The 15,964-nt window shown below is 35.4% G+C and overlaps 1 protein-coding gene and 1 pseudogene across 2 annotated transcripts; both read right to left on the reverse strand.

The window, feature by feature from the left end:
- Window positions 1-3,447: 3,447 nt before the first annotated feature.
- LOC132182412 (structural maintenance of chromosomes protein 1-like) lies at window positions 3,448-7,043 on the reverse strand (annotated as a pseudogene). The gene is made up of 3 exons (XR_015912150.1): window positions 6,573-7,043; window positions 4,705-4,971; window positions 3,448-3,767 (listed from the first exon to the last, which is right to left on the reverse strand). The product of XR_015912150.1 is annotated as a structural maintenance of chromosomes protein 1-like (transcript).
- Window positions 7,044-8,321: 1,278 nt separating this feature from the next.
- LOC132183151 (heavy metal-associated isoprenylated plant protein 46) lies at window positions 8,322-9,006 on the reverse strand. Its single transcript, XM_059596547.2, has 2 exons — window positions 8,941-9,006; window positions 8,322-8,817 (listed from the first exon to the last, which is right to left on the reverse strand). The coding sequence occupies exons 1-2, from the start codon at window positions 8,944-8,946 to the stop codon at window positions 8,449-8,451; spliced, it is 375 nt and encodes a 124-aa protein (XP_059452530.2). The 5' UTR covers window positions 8,947-9,006; the 3' UTR covers window positions 8,322-8,448.
- Window positions 9,007-15,964: the final 6,958 nt, after the last annotated feature.

The following is a 15,964-nucleotide window of genomic DNA, read 5'->3' on the forward strand; positions in this document are numbered from 1 at the left end:
CTGCTCAGCCATTTGCGCAGCCATCTGCTCTTTCTGTGCAGCCATCTGCGCTGCCATCTATTCTTTTTGTGCAGCTATTTGTGCCCTGTGTTGTTCCCTTTCAACTTCTAGTATTTTTTCAATCAGTTGTTCCACCTCTACATGTCGAGGGTTCTGTGAGCATGCTCCGGACGGTCTATAATATAAATAGATGGTGCCGCGAACTGGTAGAATCCTAGGTTCAACACCTCGAACTCGGCTAGCATATTCTGGCTTATTGTCCATAACCTTGGCATACGCGTTGTCCGATGCCCACCGTATCGTCCCCTAGGTGACGGTTGAGCTTGCCGCAATGTTTGTGGACATCAACTCCCTCATTCTCTCCTGTAGGATACATAAAAAGTAGGTGCGTTATCTAAGTGTTAATCCTAAATAAGTTAATACACAAATAATAATCAAGATATAGTGTAAGTAGCATACAATTCTCTCATGTATATCTTGACTTGCATAGGAACCATCTTTCTTTATGTGGGTCTTGGTGTAATTCTGCGCTCACGTAGGAGTCGTGCCCTCACTTATCTCCTACCAAAACAAACACAAACAAATGTTTACATATATATTAAAATCTTTATATATATATATAGTATACATACCTATCGTCCGGACCTAGCGAACACCCAACACTTGCCGCTTAGGCTCAGTGGGTTGCGTGGCATCAGTCCTATCATTAGTCATGTCCAAGAAAGCCGGAGAAGAAGAGAAAAAAGGGGGAGAAGAAAGAAGAAAAAAAGGGGAAAATAAAAAAGAAAAAGGTGACATAGGCCTACAGGCGCATGCCCTTCTCCATGCACCATTTGGTGACATGTGGGATTTTTAACACGTCACCACTGGGGTGACGTGTGGATTTTCACACGTCGCCCCTACCAAGGGGCGACTCGTGCACATAACACTTCACCCCTATAGGTGGCGTGTCACACACTACAAGCATCTAGCTAATAAGCACTTTGTCGCCACTATTTACCAATAGAAGCAACATGTCGCCGCTAATGTGTTTCACGCTATTGATCCGATGCTAATGATCAATGATGTGGCATTTTTGTATCCAAAAATATCAATTATAAAAATAATCACGAAGATTGACTAAGCTTAATTATATCTTCTAGGTCTTCTCAAAATATGCTTTAAGCCAAAAATTAATGGAATTAATTGCATCTTTATTTAAAACTTGAAAATAATAAAACAACACAAAATCAAATAAATAACAATGTTAAGGAATTAACATATGCGAGTCAAGGAGCTTGAATGTGCAACATTTAGCGCTTATCAATCAATAGCGGCGACTTGTGTGAGTCGCTGCTAATGATCACACTCAATACCATTGACAATTTTGTCGTTACTAATATTTTTCAATAGCGGCGACCAATATCGCCGCTAATAGTATATTTTGTCAACGCAAAAGGATCCAATCAAACCACATGTCGCCGCTATTAGTTACCATTAGCGGCGACATGAAGAATCGCCACTAATACATAGCATTAGCGGCGACACTGCTAATGGTCTAAGATAATTAAAAAAATAGCAAGCGACATGAAGAATCGCCGCTAATACATAGCATTAGCGGCGACACTGCTAATGGTCTGAGATAATTAAAAAAAAATAGCAGCGACATCCAGGATTGCTGCTAATACATAGCATTAGCGGCGACATATAGAGTTGCTACTAGTGGTATGAGATAATTAAAATATAGATATAAATCACGGGTTTTATTATGCATAATTACAAGCCAAATATGCATTAATAAAGAGGAGAAAAATAGAACCTCAATTACATTTAACAAAATATGTATTGCAAACTATTTAAACACGTACCACCACCACAACATTTAATTGCCCTAAAACTACATCTTGCTCTAATTGACTTAATTCTTGTTTAAAAGAAAAAAGACATTATTTGTAGGAAAACTATGGTAGGTGAGAAGATACTAAGTATAGTCTACTAAATATAGAATATTTTAGGGGAAACTTCATTGAAGACTCCTGAACTTCCACTCATTTTAAAATACCCCTCATAAACTTCAAAATCTCTCAATTTAGTCCCATGAACTTTTAATTGCTCTTAATTTACACTCCTCCGTCTAAATCAATTGTTAACCTCAAATGGAAAACGAAAAACGTGACCTGCACGCGACTTTTTTGGCCTGAACTACCCATTATACCCTCATATTAACTAACTTAAATGTCCAGACTACCCTCTTTCAAACCTACAACACCGACCCAGCCCAAAACGACGTCATTTTGGGCATTAATTTTATTTTTAGAAAAGAAAAAGAAAAAGAAAAAGTAAAAAAAAAAAGAAAAAAAAAAAGAAAAAAAAAAGGAAAGTAGAAAATCGGGGTGGTTGGAGCTACTCCCATGGCTGGTCTGGGGATGGAGGAACCATCCCCATGGCCAGGGGGGCGGTCCAGCCACCCCTAAAAAGCCAAAAAAAAAAATTGCAAACAAACTGAATGGGTTTTGGCTTTTGGGGGTGGCCGGACCACCCCCAAGGGCCTAGGGTGGTTTCAGCCACCCCATACGGCTGGTAAAGGGTGGCTGAAACCACCCCCAAACCCATGAGGGTGGTCCGGCCACTGCCAAAATCCCAAACCCATTCCTCGTTTGCAAATTTTTTTGGCCTTTTGGGGGTGGCCGGATCACCCCCTTGGCCATGGGGGTGGAGGAACCACCCCCAGACCGGCCATGGGGTGGCTCTAGCCACCCCCTTGGCAAAAAATGGGGTGGTCCGGCCACCCCAATTTTTTTTTTTTTTTTTTAAATGCGCAAAATGGCGTCGTTTTGGGCTGGGTGAGTGTTATAATTGTGGAGCCCAAAACGGTGTAGTTAGTAAGGGTGAGGGAGTATAAGGGTATAATGGGTAGTTCAAGCGAAAAAAATCACGTACAGGTCACGTTTTTCGTTTTCCGTTTGAGGTTAACGATTGATTTAGATGAAAGAGTCCAAATTAAGAGCAATTGAAAGTTCAAGGGACTAAATTGCGAGATTTTGAAGTTTAGAGAGGTATTTCAAAACGAGTGAAAGTTTAGGGATCTTCAGTGAAGTTTTCCCAATATTTTAATATCAACATAATATGGAAAAGTCATTACAATTACAAAAAATAATAACAATAAGAATAAAAAAAATGGAGGCAAATTGGTGGCAGATCGGTGGTCAATGGACTGGAGTTCACGAGACAACAAAAATTGTCAAAAACTTCAAAATGAGAAAGGAGACATGCATCATTTCTGTGGAAGTAAAGGCTGAATTTGATTAGAATCGGATAAAGTAGTCAAACAGTCTAAGTAATTTAAAACGCAGAATAATGGCTTTTAAAATTACCATTTAATCAAAATATAATCGTGATTTATTCTAAATACAATGGTAATCTTAAAAACTATATTAACTTTGAGAGAATAAAAAAATGTATGTAGCGTTACTCTAAAATGCATCTTTTAACTATCATAGATGGAGGATGAGATGCATCACATTCAGACATAATATGCTCCAACAAACTTTATGAGTCAGTACAGCGCACATACACACAAAAGGCAAGCTCATATCAAAAGCTTCAAATTTAGGATGCCCATAGCCAATAATTTATATCAACAGAAACTGGGAAAACCCAAAAGACAGCAAAAGGATCAATGTAGTAATAAGCTCATAACTCATGTTGTCAATGCCAAGCCTCATCTCCCTATAGTGATCAAACAAGTTCCTGGAGCCATGAGACGAGCGACCCACCATCATTATAACCTGCATAAATGTCAAACATGTATCATCACCTGATATTTTCAGCATAAGACCTACTATATTATCCAGTTTGCATGAAGATAGAAAATAAGTAGAATGAAATATATGGTTGCAACAGAGTCGAATGCTTGACAAAGACGGTGAAAACCATTGAATGTGCAACTGGCTCTGTCTCAGAGCACCCTTCAAGAACTTGGTTCCACTAACAAGAAGGGTCTAAAAACTAAAATAAAGCAATAAATTATAAAATGGCTAAACTCACTGAACCATGATGACTTGCTTCAATGTTATGTGAGGGTAATGACAATAAGTACTCCAACTCACCATTCTAATTTTCATTTTAGAAAAGAAATTATCTAAGTTTTTATGTTAAGATTTATCAAGCTCCTTTAACTACAGAATTAGTAAAGTACATGCTTTATAAATGAAAAGAAAAAGTAAATCCATCAAACTGTTAGACAGACCAAAAGGACAACCAAGATGTCTTCCAAAATACATGTCCCAACATAGATGCCATGAAGAGATTACAAATCTGAAAAAGTAAGCCTAAAAAATCACTCCCCGATAATGCTTTCCCTCTGCATCATTTTCATTAAATTGAAAAAGACATCCTTTTATCCCTTCTGCTGTCACATTGACAAGTATCAACATGCATAACTGCACAGAATTCTTAGCATGGTCATAATTACATGTAATTATACAACTACAGATAATATTAATTCAAGATGAAATCATGACCACATGAAAGCTAACAGTGAATTTAATCATAGCTGAAGATGTGAAAAACTAGCAATAAAACTATTGGAAGCTTGACAAGTAGCTACCATGCTTGTAATGCTTAAAAAGATACACCTGGGCCTAAAAGGAATATAATAAGTAGGGTGAGGCTCTGATATTAACAAGAGCATCAATCAAACAAGTATACCAACAACCTACCTACCTGTCGTTTCGATGTTTCTCTTGCATTGCACGCAGTTGATTCTTCAGTTCTTCAAGGTTAGCCTTATGTTTTGCAGATGTATCAGAAATTTTTTTCAATCTTGGTCATACCTGTTCGTGCTGTAAATCCAGCTCATACTCTCGATTTCTCAGCTGTTGAAGATTTTCTTCCAGATTCTTTCGAGCTTCAGTATCAGCATGCTGTTGTCTATCCAGAACTTCTTTCTCATCTCTTAGCTTGGCAGTTCTCATCCCAGCATTCTCCTTACTGCAACATCAGCGTCCCAATCCAAATTATAAAGCTTTTAAAAAACAAAAACTTCAGACATAAGCTATCTTGTAACTTAGAGGAACGTAGTAAAAAGATATTTGCTACTTTGCTTTTTTCTTGGGGAGGAGGGGAAAAAGGGACTGAATATGTGGGCAGCAGCTGCCATGGAAAAAACACCAATAGAGGAAAATATTTACTACAACTACCAACAGACCAATTTATCCCCTTAGTACCAACTAATGATATTCACGTGCAAGCATGCGAGCACATGCACACCAGGATATGCTCGCATATTTGGATTGTTCTCTCTTCTTCTTACCTAAATGCAAGAAACTGGCACAATTTAGTTGGTTTCCAAGAGCTACACAACAAAACTTTATTTCAACAAGGTACATAAATGAGAGAAGAGTCTAGACAGGTGAAAGGGATAAGGCCATCCCTCTCATTCATGGGGGTAATACCAGTCCCCATTCAATCAAACCCCAAAAATACATAATTATCAATACCTACCTTGCCACACAGAGGGCATAGCGGGGAAGAAACAACTGAAGGTTACAAAGAAGTAGAGGAAAAATGAAGCTTGGAAGAATCAGGATTCAAATTATGGGAGCCTAAGCAATATAGGGACCTACATTAGCTAAAGCAGAACTACTGCAACTATGGCGAACAAGCTATTTGTACAATTAATAAAAATGCACACATAAATACATGTAAAAATACATACACATATGAATATGCACACATTTCAAAGTAGAACCCGTCAAAGTAACCTTGTGATGTTTACCAATTGATTTTGCAAACGTAGATGTTTCTCAGCTTCTTCTTTTTGTTCTTTCTTTTGCTTTCTTTCCATCACTATTGTTCTTTTCTTCTGATAAGCAAGTGCTGATTGTTCTTCAGCTCAGGCTTTATCTTCCTCACATTTCTCATACTCTCTCTTGAGTTCATCAGACCCAAATATCTGCTCAAGAAGTGCAGCAAGTTCTTTGGGATTTTTAGACGCAATGGACTCCACATTATTAGAGCATGACAAATCAAAAAAAGAATCCACGACTCTAGCTCCCAATTATGAAAGGATCAAAAAATCATCATCACTAGACTAATACACAAAAGTGATAAAATTTCACCACCCAAAAGAATAAAAAATGGCAATTCCAAAGTAAATATAAAGAATGTAGTTCCTAAAAGCACCTAACAAAGAAACGATCGCACAAAACTGAAATAAGTAGTCATAATTAATACCACAATCGCACACCCCACAAAAAAGAAAAGAAAAGAAAAGAAAAGAAAGTAGAATGGAAGCAGTATGCCACAGGTTAACGTAACCCCTAAAAACACCTAGAAAACTATAAATTCATGGTAACACCTAGAAAACTATAAATTCATGGCACAATTTTGAGCAAATTCCCCGGATGGGCATGCTCTGTTAGACTAATTTTACTTATCAAAAAACACAATTTTGAGCAAATTTGGAAAATTCAATCAATTAAATGGAAGAAATATACTATTATTATTACCGACCCAAAAAAAACACTTAAAAACAACAACACATAAATTGAGAACGATAAGCTGAGGTAGAAGAGCTCTGAGAACAATACCTGAAAGACGAGAATCCCGAGCTCCCTGAGCCTGGCGTTGTAGACGTCCCACGGCACGGTCGCCCCGTCGAAGCGGTACTCGCTTCCGCTGGAGCTGGTGATGGTGCGGGTGAAGTGGAGCTCGGAGCCCACTTCCGCTCCTTCTCCCGGTCGTCGTAGGCGTAGATGAGGTCCTTGAGCTGGGCCCCGCGGAGCTGGCCAGTGCGGACGCCGAGAACGAAGCTGATGGCGTCCATGAGGTTGGACATGCCAGCGCCGTTGGGGCCGATGATCGCCGTGAAGTCGTAGAAGGGCCCAATGATCTGGAGGCCCTTGTAGGACTTGAAGTTCTCGAGCTCGGAGGATTTTGCCCGGGGAGGCCAGGGACGGCATCGTTATGTTGGAGCACGTACTCTAAGGTTTCGGGGACTTGGAGTTTCTGTGGAATTTTGGTGCTTAATTTGGCGCTGTGAGTTTGTAAGGAAGCGCCAAAATTTCTAGCTTTTTATCATCTAATTCTATTTTATAGCAGCGATTTCTTATTGTGGCCGCTAATAATTAATTAATTTTTTTAAAAAAACATATCATATGTAGGGGTATTAGCGGCCACATTATACCATAGCAGCTATTAAGCATCATTAGCGACGACATGTAGCGTTGCCGCTAATACTTTTAGTTTTTGATCACAACCCACAAATAAATAAATAAATCTTGGTAAGTTACTAGAAGCAAACTTGTTAATTTTTTACTCTTTAGCATCTACTATTAGCGGCGACATAAAAAGTCACTGCTCATAGCTTTTAGTTTTTCAACCCAACTCACAAAGGACTAGCAGAGACTTATTAGTGTCGACATCTAATATTTATTTATTTTTCTCTTTAGCATCTAAAATTAACTGCGACTTTGGAGTCGCTGCTAATATACTACCAATAGCTGTGACTTTTAATAGTCGTTGCCAACTTTATTGTCGCCGCTAATAATTTGGACGCTAATGAGCAAAATGCTTGTAGTGACAGTAACACATCACCATATGGGTGACGTGGTAAACAAACATGTCATTTAATTTCTTTTTTTTTTTTCTTTTTTTTTTTTTCTCGAAATAAAATATAAATTTTTATTTTTGATAAAGTGACGTGTTAATCACACGTCAACAATTGGTGACGCGTGAACATTAACAATTCATTAAGTAGTTTATTTTTTATTTTTTTTCGAATTTTTTTTATTGTGACGTGTTACTCTTTGACATGTCACCAATTAGTGACGTGTCACTATTCACACGTCACTAATTGGTGATGTGTTGATGGATTCGAATTAATGACTTCCGCTTCATGAGGCATAGTTCACAACCGGTTGAACTATCCCTTGGAGACAATTTTTTTAGTGACTTGTTACAAAGTGAAACGTCAATAAAGGTAACGTTTTAAAAATATTGGTACTGTACGTATACACGTCATTAAATACTTTTTTTTTAGTGAACCTGTTAACTTTGTTTTAAGTTTGTATCAAATTCACAAATCATGTAAAAAAGGGCTAGTTTAACCATCGTTAATTGAATCCATTGGGTTGGTGGTTTAGTGACTTACAAACTTGCTTAATTGTAACCATTATTTGAACTGGCCGGGTAGCTAGTTGGCATCAGGGTATATATGTTGTTCTCAAGTTTGGTTGTCTTGTATGGGGGAAACAAAAAGAAATGAAAATCCCTAAGACGCGAGAGAAGAGAAGTGGAAGCTGGATTTATATATACATATATATATTGTAAATTATATATATATATATATATATATTGGTAAGAAAGTGATGATTTATGCTGGAATACATCGCCCACCACTGAGGAATTGCATTAGACAAAATATGGAAATCACTCTCCCCGGCCGGCCTATTGATCATAAAATAGTCACATGATGGAGCAAGAAGGGCCGTAGGACTCCGGGTAGATTGGATAGGAAGGATACGGCGGCTGCCACACCGTCAACGGAACTACTTCAGATTTTTTCTCTTCTTTCTTATCTTCTTTCTTGTCTTCCCCCACGCTTACGATATCTGCATGCCCGACTTTCTTCCGGATCAACGTTGTAAGTTTGACGGTATCAATATTTTCCCCTTTCACCTCTATTTGGTCCTTGTCCGGCCCTTTCAAAGATGCTGCTTGCACCCCCGGAACGCTAACTGCAATCTTCATGGCTTTGGTGCGGGCCTCGTGTCCGGCCATGACACAGAAAAATGACTTCTGCCCATCCATGGTCACCCTGAGCACCACAACTTGCTGCAAAAAAAAAAAAAAAAAGAATTATCAATAATTAGAAAAAGAAAAAAGGCTTTTCTTTATTTATTTATGATTGACTAATATTAATTAATTAAGTTAAACAAAACAAACCCATTTCTATACCTTCATCTCTCTCTCTGTTGGGGGCCGGATATAGAATGGTAATTAAAAATAATATTGAAAGTGAGGAGAATTGTTGTTATAGCGAGTCGTTTGGGATACACTCGTATTTAAAGGCCTTAGGAGGGGAGCCGCGACTCCAAACAATTGCTCGGGAGTTTACCAAGTCAACAAGTCATAAAAGGTTGCCGGTTGCATTCTTTTATTTTCTTTTGTGTATATCACATTAACATACTTCCTACAGATCTCTCCTTCATCTATGATTTTGCATTCTTTGGTAATCATTATATACACGTGACCAAAATATGTGATTAATGATGGGTAAATCAGTTTAATTAATTAAGCACATGCATTAAAAGTGAAGTGGAAATATTGTAACTAGCTAGGACATGCATATATATATATTAACTATAACCTAATTCATTTAATTAAATGGATCAAACCTTTCAATTTTAACTCACTAGTTTTGTGTTAAATTCATGTCTAACTTGCAAGTCGTAAAAAAAATTATCAATTGCAAGTGTGAGTGCAATTGGAATGCAGATCATAGATCCATTTTTATGATCTAAATTTTGTTTTGTTGTTTTTATAAGTGTACGTACGTAGTTTATTGTAAACTAGCTCATAACCCACGCCATGCACGGGGTTATGTCTTATTTTGCTTTTAAAAGCAAAAAAATCCAAAAAATATTCAAGTAAATCATACAAATGAAAAAATAAATTACATAAAACCATTCAAATGAATTAAAAAATAAGACTCTAAATTTTAATTTATTCCATATAAATTTTTAAAAAAATGTTAAAATATTTGTTCTCATCATGTAAGTAGTTTTAAAGGAAAATAATAGCAAGAAGAAAACATGTGGATTTTGATTACCAAAGCATTAGTTTTTAATATTATTGGTCTGATACCTATTATATTTCAATGAAAATTAAAATTCATATAATTCAAAACATTCTAAAAAAATATAAAGCAAACTAAGCAAAATATTTCTTTATGAATACAAAATAAAACAAATTTTTTCACTAAACCTTTAACGCAATCAAATCAATTCTCACATAAAGTGCAATACTTAATATTTCTTTGGTGTTTTGAAAGTATTTATGTTCGATTTATGCTTATTAATCAAATAAATGTTTGCCTTGTTTGCTTTCAAAAGCATAAAAACACTTTCAAAAATGGTCGAAAATCAACTAAATTACATAAATAAAACAAAAAATCCCGTAAAACATAAGAGCCTTAATTTTATTTTAATTCATTAAAACATGTTTAAATCTTTGTTCGTATAAGTATATATGATTTCAAATGAAAAGTACAAAATAAAAAAATAAAATAAAATAAAAAGAAAAAAGCAAGAAGAATACATGAATTATAATATAGAAAATTAGTAGGAATATTTAATATTTTTAGTGTGACATCTTTAAAAAAATATATATTAACACTTTGGTAATTTGTTTCCAATTTCGTAGCACCAAATCCTATATATATACTAAACACAATATATTGAGGCATTAATTAAGGAAAAATCGTGTTTTAACAAAGGGAGAGATCTTAATGCATTAAGACACTTAATTCATTTTAAAAAAAAAAAATAGAAAAAGGAAAAACCCTTTCAATATTTGCATGGTTCAATTATTAAAAATTATGAGTAAAAAAATTTATTACAGTCAAATGTTTTCTAAAACTTACATAACGGATCCTCAAACTGCTGAGGCAATAGCAGCTTGGAAAGCAGCAAATCTTATTTGGCAGCTGGGGCTCATGGACATCATTTTAGAAGGCGACTCTCTTGCGATGGTGCAAGTTCTCCGTAGTGAAGAAAATAGTGAGGCACAATTTGGTCACTTTATGAATGAGGCTAAGATTCTCCTAGAGAGAGTGTTCAACATGTGAAAAGATCTGGCAATGAAGTAGCCCATCGGTTGGCAAAATTGGCGTTGGACCAAAATTTAGAACATATGTCGACAGATTCGTTCCCTTTTTTGCATTCATGAGATTGTAATGGTTGAAAAACACAATTCTGAGTAATACAATATTCGAGTTTCACTTCCAAAAAAAAAAAAAAAAAATTGTAAAAAATTTAAAATTTAAACAAAATATTGTTGGTGTGACCAAAAAACAAAAGGGGAGGGGGGTGGGGGGTTACCTCCTATTTGAATTTTTAGGCCAGAGAGCAAAAAGAGGAGAGAAGCCAATGTTGGATAGTGGAGAGAGAGAGAGAGACGTGGAATAAGAGTGAAATACTTGGAGTGAAAAAAAATTGTGCCCCTTTTTTTTTCTTTAGAATCTAAAACGTATTAATATACATATTAAATTGACTAAATTAATAGATAATAATTTGATTTATATTATTTGTTTCCTTATTTGATTCAGACATTAATAATACTTAATTTATAGAATAATTTATATATAAAAAATTCTTGAAATATAATTAACGCAATTAATTACACTAATTAATAACCCATTTTTTTAAAGTAAAATTAAACTAGTTCACTCTTAAAAACCTGCTTAAAAAATTATGGCTTAAAAAATGAGTTTAGCCTTTAAAAAAAATGGATACATGCTACATGTCGCAATTCTAAACTACCTTTAAAGAGCGATTCGGCTATTATATATAATATACACATAAAATTTAATATAAACTATAAAATAAATTTTTTCTATTTCACTTTAAATCGCAATAATCCCAAGTTGATTATACATTACCAAAGACACAAAGTAGTGCAATTTACTCTTATTCATATAACTCGCTTTATATATATATATATATATAGATAGATAATTAAATTGATTGTTTTGGGTAGGGCATGATGCATCATCATCCAGGCACGTACGTACGCATGCACCATCGCAGATGATCACTTCATCGCTTTCCATTTGTTTATTTGCATTACTTGCTATGTATAAAGCGACTTTTCTATGTTAAAAAAGCCACTTTGTTCTAACCAATACAGAGATACGTCACACTGCACGACTATAAAGCGACTTTTCTCGAGAGTCAAGACCACAATAATAATAATAAATTATTATTATTATTATTATTATTATTTTGTGATGGAACTAATTAAGAACACAAATGTGATGGAGTGACGAATTAGAAGTAATTAAGAACACAAAAGACACAGGTGGGGTTTAGTTTAATCAATTCGTAATTGGAAGTATATAAAGATAAATACAATTCAAATTTAATGGTTGATGTTAACGGCATATGGTCCTGTGGTGACTGTTTATCATAATTTTCTACAAAGACCATGATGTGTACATGATTACATGCCGTTTGGCGGAATATTAACGCTGTTAGTCCGCTGACTCGTGAGTCAACCAAGCTTAGTTCACATTAAGTCAATTATTCAATAACGTGTATACGTACCCACCCCAGGAATTAATCAAACCAACCAAGATTTTCAAAAAACGACTCCTGCCCGCCATGCTACCCGTAAACCTATTCTTTCACACAAAATTATATTATATGATATTATATATGTATCTATATTTCTGGAACCCCTTGAATAACATTTTCCAGAACATGAGGTCTTAATTGCAATGGACTTAGCAAGATAATTAAATGCCAAGGTTTGGGTGGGTGGGCGGGTGGGATTTTTCATTCAAAATTTTTTTTGAATGAAACAATTTTTTTAAAAAGATTTGGGTCCCTTCCAGGCCCATTGTCATGACTCAAGGTCAACTCCAATTTATTGACTACCACCTAAACCTACCAGTACTAGGTGGATACGTAGAATGAAACAATTTTTTTTTTATATAATTTTGTTGTTTGAATTGCTAATGATTCGAACAATAAATATAAAAAAAAATTTATGAGATTCAAGTCTCCCGAAGGATTTACTAATATATCAGATAACGGTACATTCTTTCACTGACCCGATTGGCCACACGACTTAAAGCTTGACTTGGCCAAACTTCCCTAGTCACCACGGCAACGGTCAATGGGTGACCTTTTCCAGGGGCAAGTATTGTTCCTTTTTTTCGATATCTCCCTTTATTCATGAATCATTAGAAAAGTCCAATATTATGCCTTTCGATGTTATTGTGCAAGTCATTACGCAATTTTAAAATGTTTTTTTTTTTTTAAATAAAAATAAAACAATTATCAATTATATTTTTGTCATCTTTTGCCCTAAAGAAAGACATTGAAATTTCAATAATAATTTACGATTTGCTTGAAATTTTTGTCATTGAATCTTACTAATTACCTCCCCCATGTTGTTATCCCTTACTTTTTTTTTTCTTTTTTTTTTCAGTATTAATATTGTTCATGCTTTAGCAAAAGGGATAAATAATTAAAAAACTGAATAGGACATTTAATTTTAATCATGAGGATCAATGATACCTATAGACTGGAATTTTGGTTGGAAAAAAAGGTTTCGGACTAGATCTTTATTTATTTATTTTTTGTTGATATCCAAACGTTATCGTGTTAAACCAATTCTGTGAACAAAAGTTGTCCATGTGTCAGTCTAGCGAATAAAACAAAAATACCATGTTTGGCTTGACTTGATCATTTGATTGATTTAATTTTATGAATTGATTAGAGGTACGTCATGGATTTGCGTTAGTTGGTTCTTATATATTTATCAAGTGAGCTGCAATTAAATTTAATTATTTAACAATAATATGTAAAAAGTATTATGTGTATTGTAACATTAATTTATAAAAAATTTAGGGAAATTGTATATAAAATCCTTAGGTAAACGCGCCTTTATTAAAAACTCCCTGAGTTTTTTTTTTCGAAAATTTAGTCCTTAGGTCACTCGAAACTACTAGAAACTCCATACCGTTAATTTTTGGTAACTGCCATTATTTGAATGAAACGAACCGTTTCACTTAAGTCCACCTAAGTGGAATTTTTGTATCCTACGTGTTCACATTGGACACGTAGGATATAAAACTCACCGTTTTGGACCATCCAAAACGGTGAGTTTTATATAACTTGAGGGCTTCTTTTTTTGAAACCCATTTCATACGGACCATACGCCCATCTACGAACCACCCGATACAACCAGCGGCAAGCCACCGACGCAGCAGACGACACCGACCCAGACCCCGCCGGCGACAGAACCACCGGAGACGGAACCCACCGGCGACAGTACCCACCGTTTTGGACCACCAATTCCGGCGTCACTTTTCCGGCTAGGTTTCCGTCGATTCACAATATTTTGAATCGGAAAAATCTGGTTTCGACGAAGGTATTTTCCGAAATTTCTCTGTGGGTTTTGTTGATTGACTGAAATGGAAGCCTTTAATAGTTGTGTTTTGAATTTTCTTGTTGTGTTGGAAGCTTTTGGTCGAAACCCCATCCCCAACCATTTTTTGTCCAACATCTGTCGAATATTGCACTTTTGAGCCAATATTATTGTTGATTGGCAGTGGGTGTGGTCCACCTTGGTTGTGGTCCTGGAATGAGACAGTTTTTTTCGTGTGCACTGGCAAGTTGGTCAAGGGGGATTTTTTCATCTGTATAATTATTTATTTTATTTTGTTGCTTCTCTACTCAAATGGTGGATTGCCGAGGACATGAAAATAGGAATTCTTTGTGCATAGTTTACGCCAGTTTCATCATTCTACAATTGAGCAGTATTTTTTTTTTTTTTTTTTTTTACCTAATAGTTCATGCCATACTTTTCTATGCATGTCTTTGTTTTTAGGTCCTCCAATATTGTTGCCACCTTTTTTAGTTGATGAGAAGAAAGGTCAATTACTGAAAGAAATGTTAATCATATTAGTATTAACATTTGGAAGAAAAGTATTTTTCAATGGAGAAAAAAGTTGTATTATTGTTGGGATATGATAGATTGTGGTTGGTTGGGTTTTAATGACTTTGTAAATTTTTTTAGGGAAGTTTCATCATTCTACAATTGAGCAGTATTATATACGTGGTTGGATGCTATGGCTAATTTCTTCTTATTGCATGCTTGATTACACTGCATATTTGCATGTTTGTAGGGAGCCCTCTATGCTCATATACCATTTCTAGCTACTACACTAACAACTTAGTATTGTTTAGATTACAAATTGAGCAGTACTATTTCTGTAGGGGAATCACATTTTAAACAATGTGATTATCTTTTGGTTAGGGTTTAGGGTACATTATTTTTCCCAGTATTGTTTAGATTACAAATTGAAGTGAGAATAATCTTTTGGCAAGCTTGATTTTATTTTTCTTTTATGAGCTTGATTATTCTCTCACATGTCAGTTATATATTGTTAGGTTCATATTATAAGATGAACATGAGGAAGAAAGATTTCGGGATAGGAGACAATGAAAGCGAATTCTACGATGGGAAGATGAAAAAGGTTTGTGAATTTTAATTAGTGAAACCCATTAGGGAATTGTGATTACTTCTAATAATTGTGGGTTTCACTGTAGAATGAGCAGTCAATGTCGTCGGCATCTATAACATCATCGGTGAAAGAGGATATGGAACCTGTGCAGTGTAGGTGCGGACTTAGAAGCCCAATTATAACATCCACTACTATAAAAAATCCTGGGAGGCGATTCTATGGGTGTGCTACGTATGACCGTAAAAAGGTATTTGAATTTGGATAATTTGGTTTTACGAAATAGTTATTACTTTGTGCTTGTTCGTAATTATCAGATTTTTTTTTGTGTAATTACAGAAAGCTGGCCAATGTCCTTTTTTCCAATGGTATGACAAAGAAACCTGTGCTCGCGGAAGGGAGGTCCTACCTGCGCTGTATAAACAAGTTCATTCCCTGAAATGTGAAGTGTCATTACTTAGGGGCAAACTAAAGATCCAAACATATTTGTTGGTTTTTTTGTTGGTGATTTGTGTACTGTTGATTTGTCTAAGGTTGATGGGGCATTGAGGCATGGGAATGAGGCAATTAGATTATTATCAGTGAAATAGACTATCTGTTTTGTTGTTGTCAAGGATATTGTTTACTTACCTATGTTGTCCACGTGGATATATGGTTATGGCTTCTATGTAACAATTATGTAAAAATCCTGCTTGTTCGTAATTATCAGGTTGTTCGTAATTATCAGGT

Source organism: Corylus avellana, chromosome 5 (assembly GCF_965113065.1).
Source record: "Corylus avellana chromosome 5, dhCorAvel1.hap1.2, whole genome shotgun sequence".
In the NCBI taxonomy this organism is placed as follows: Eukaryota; Viridiplantae; Streptophyta; class Magnoliopsida; order Fagales; family Betulaceae; genus Corylus; species Corylus avellana.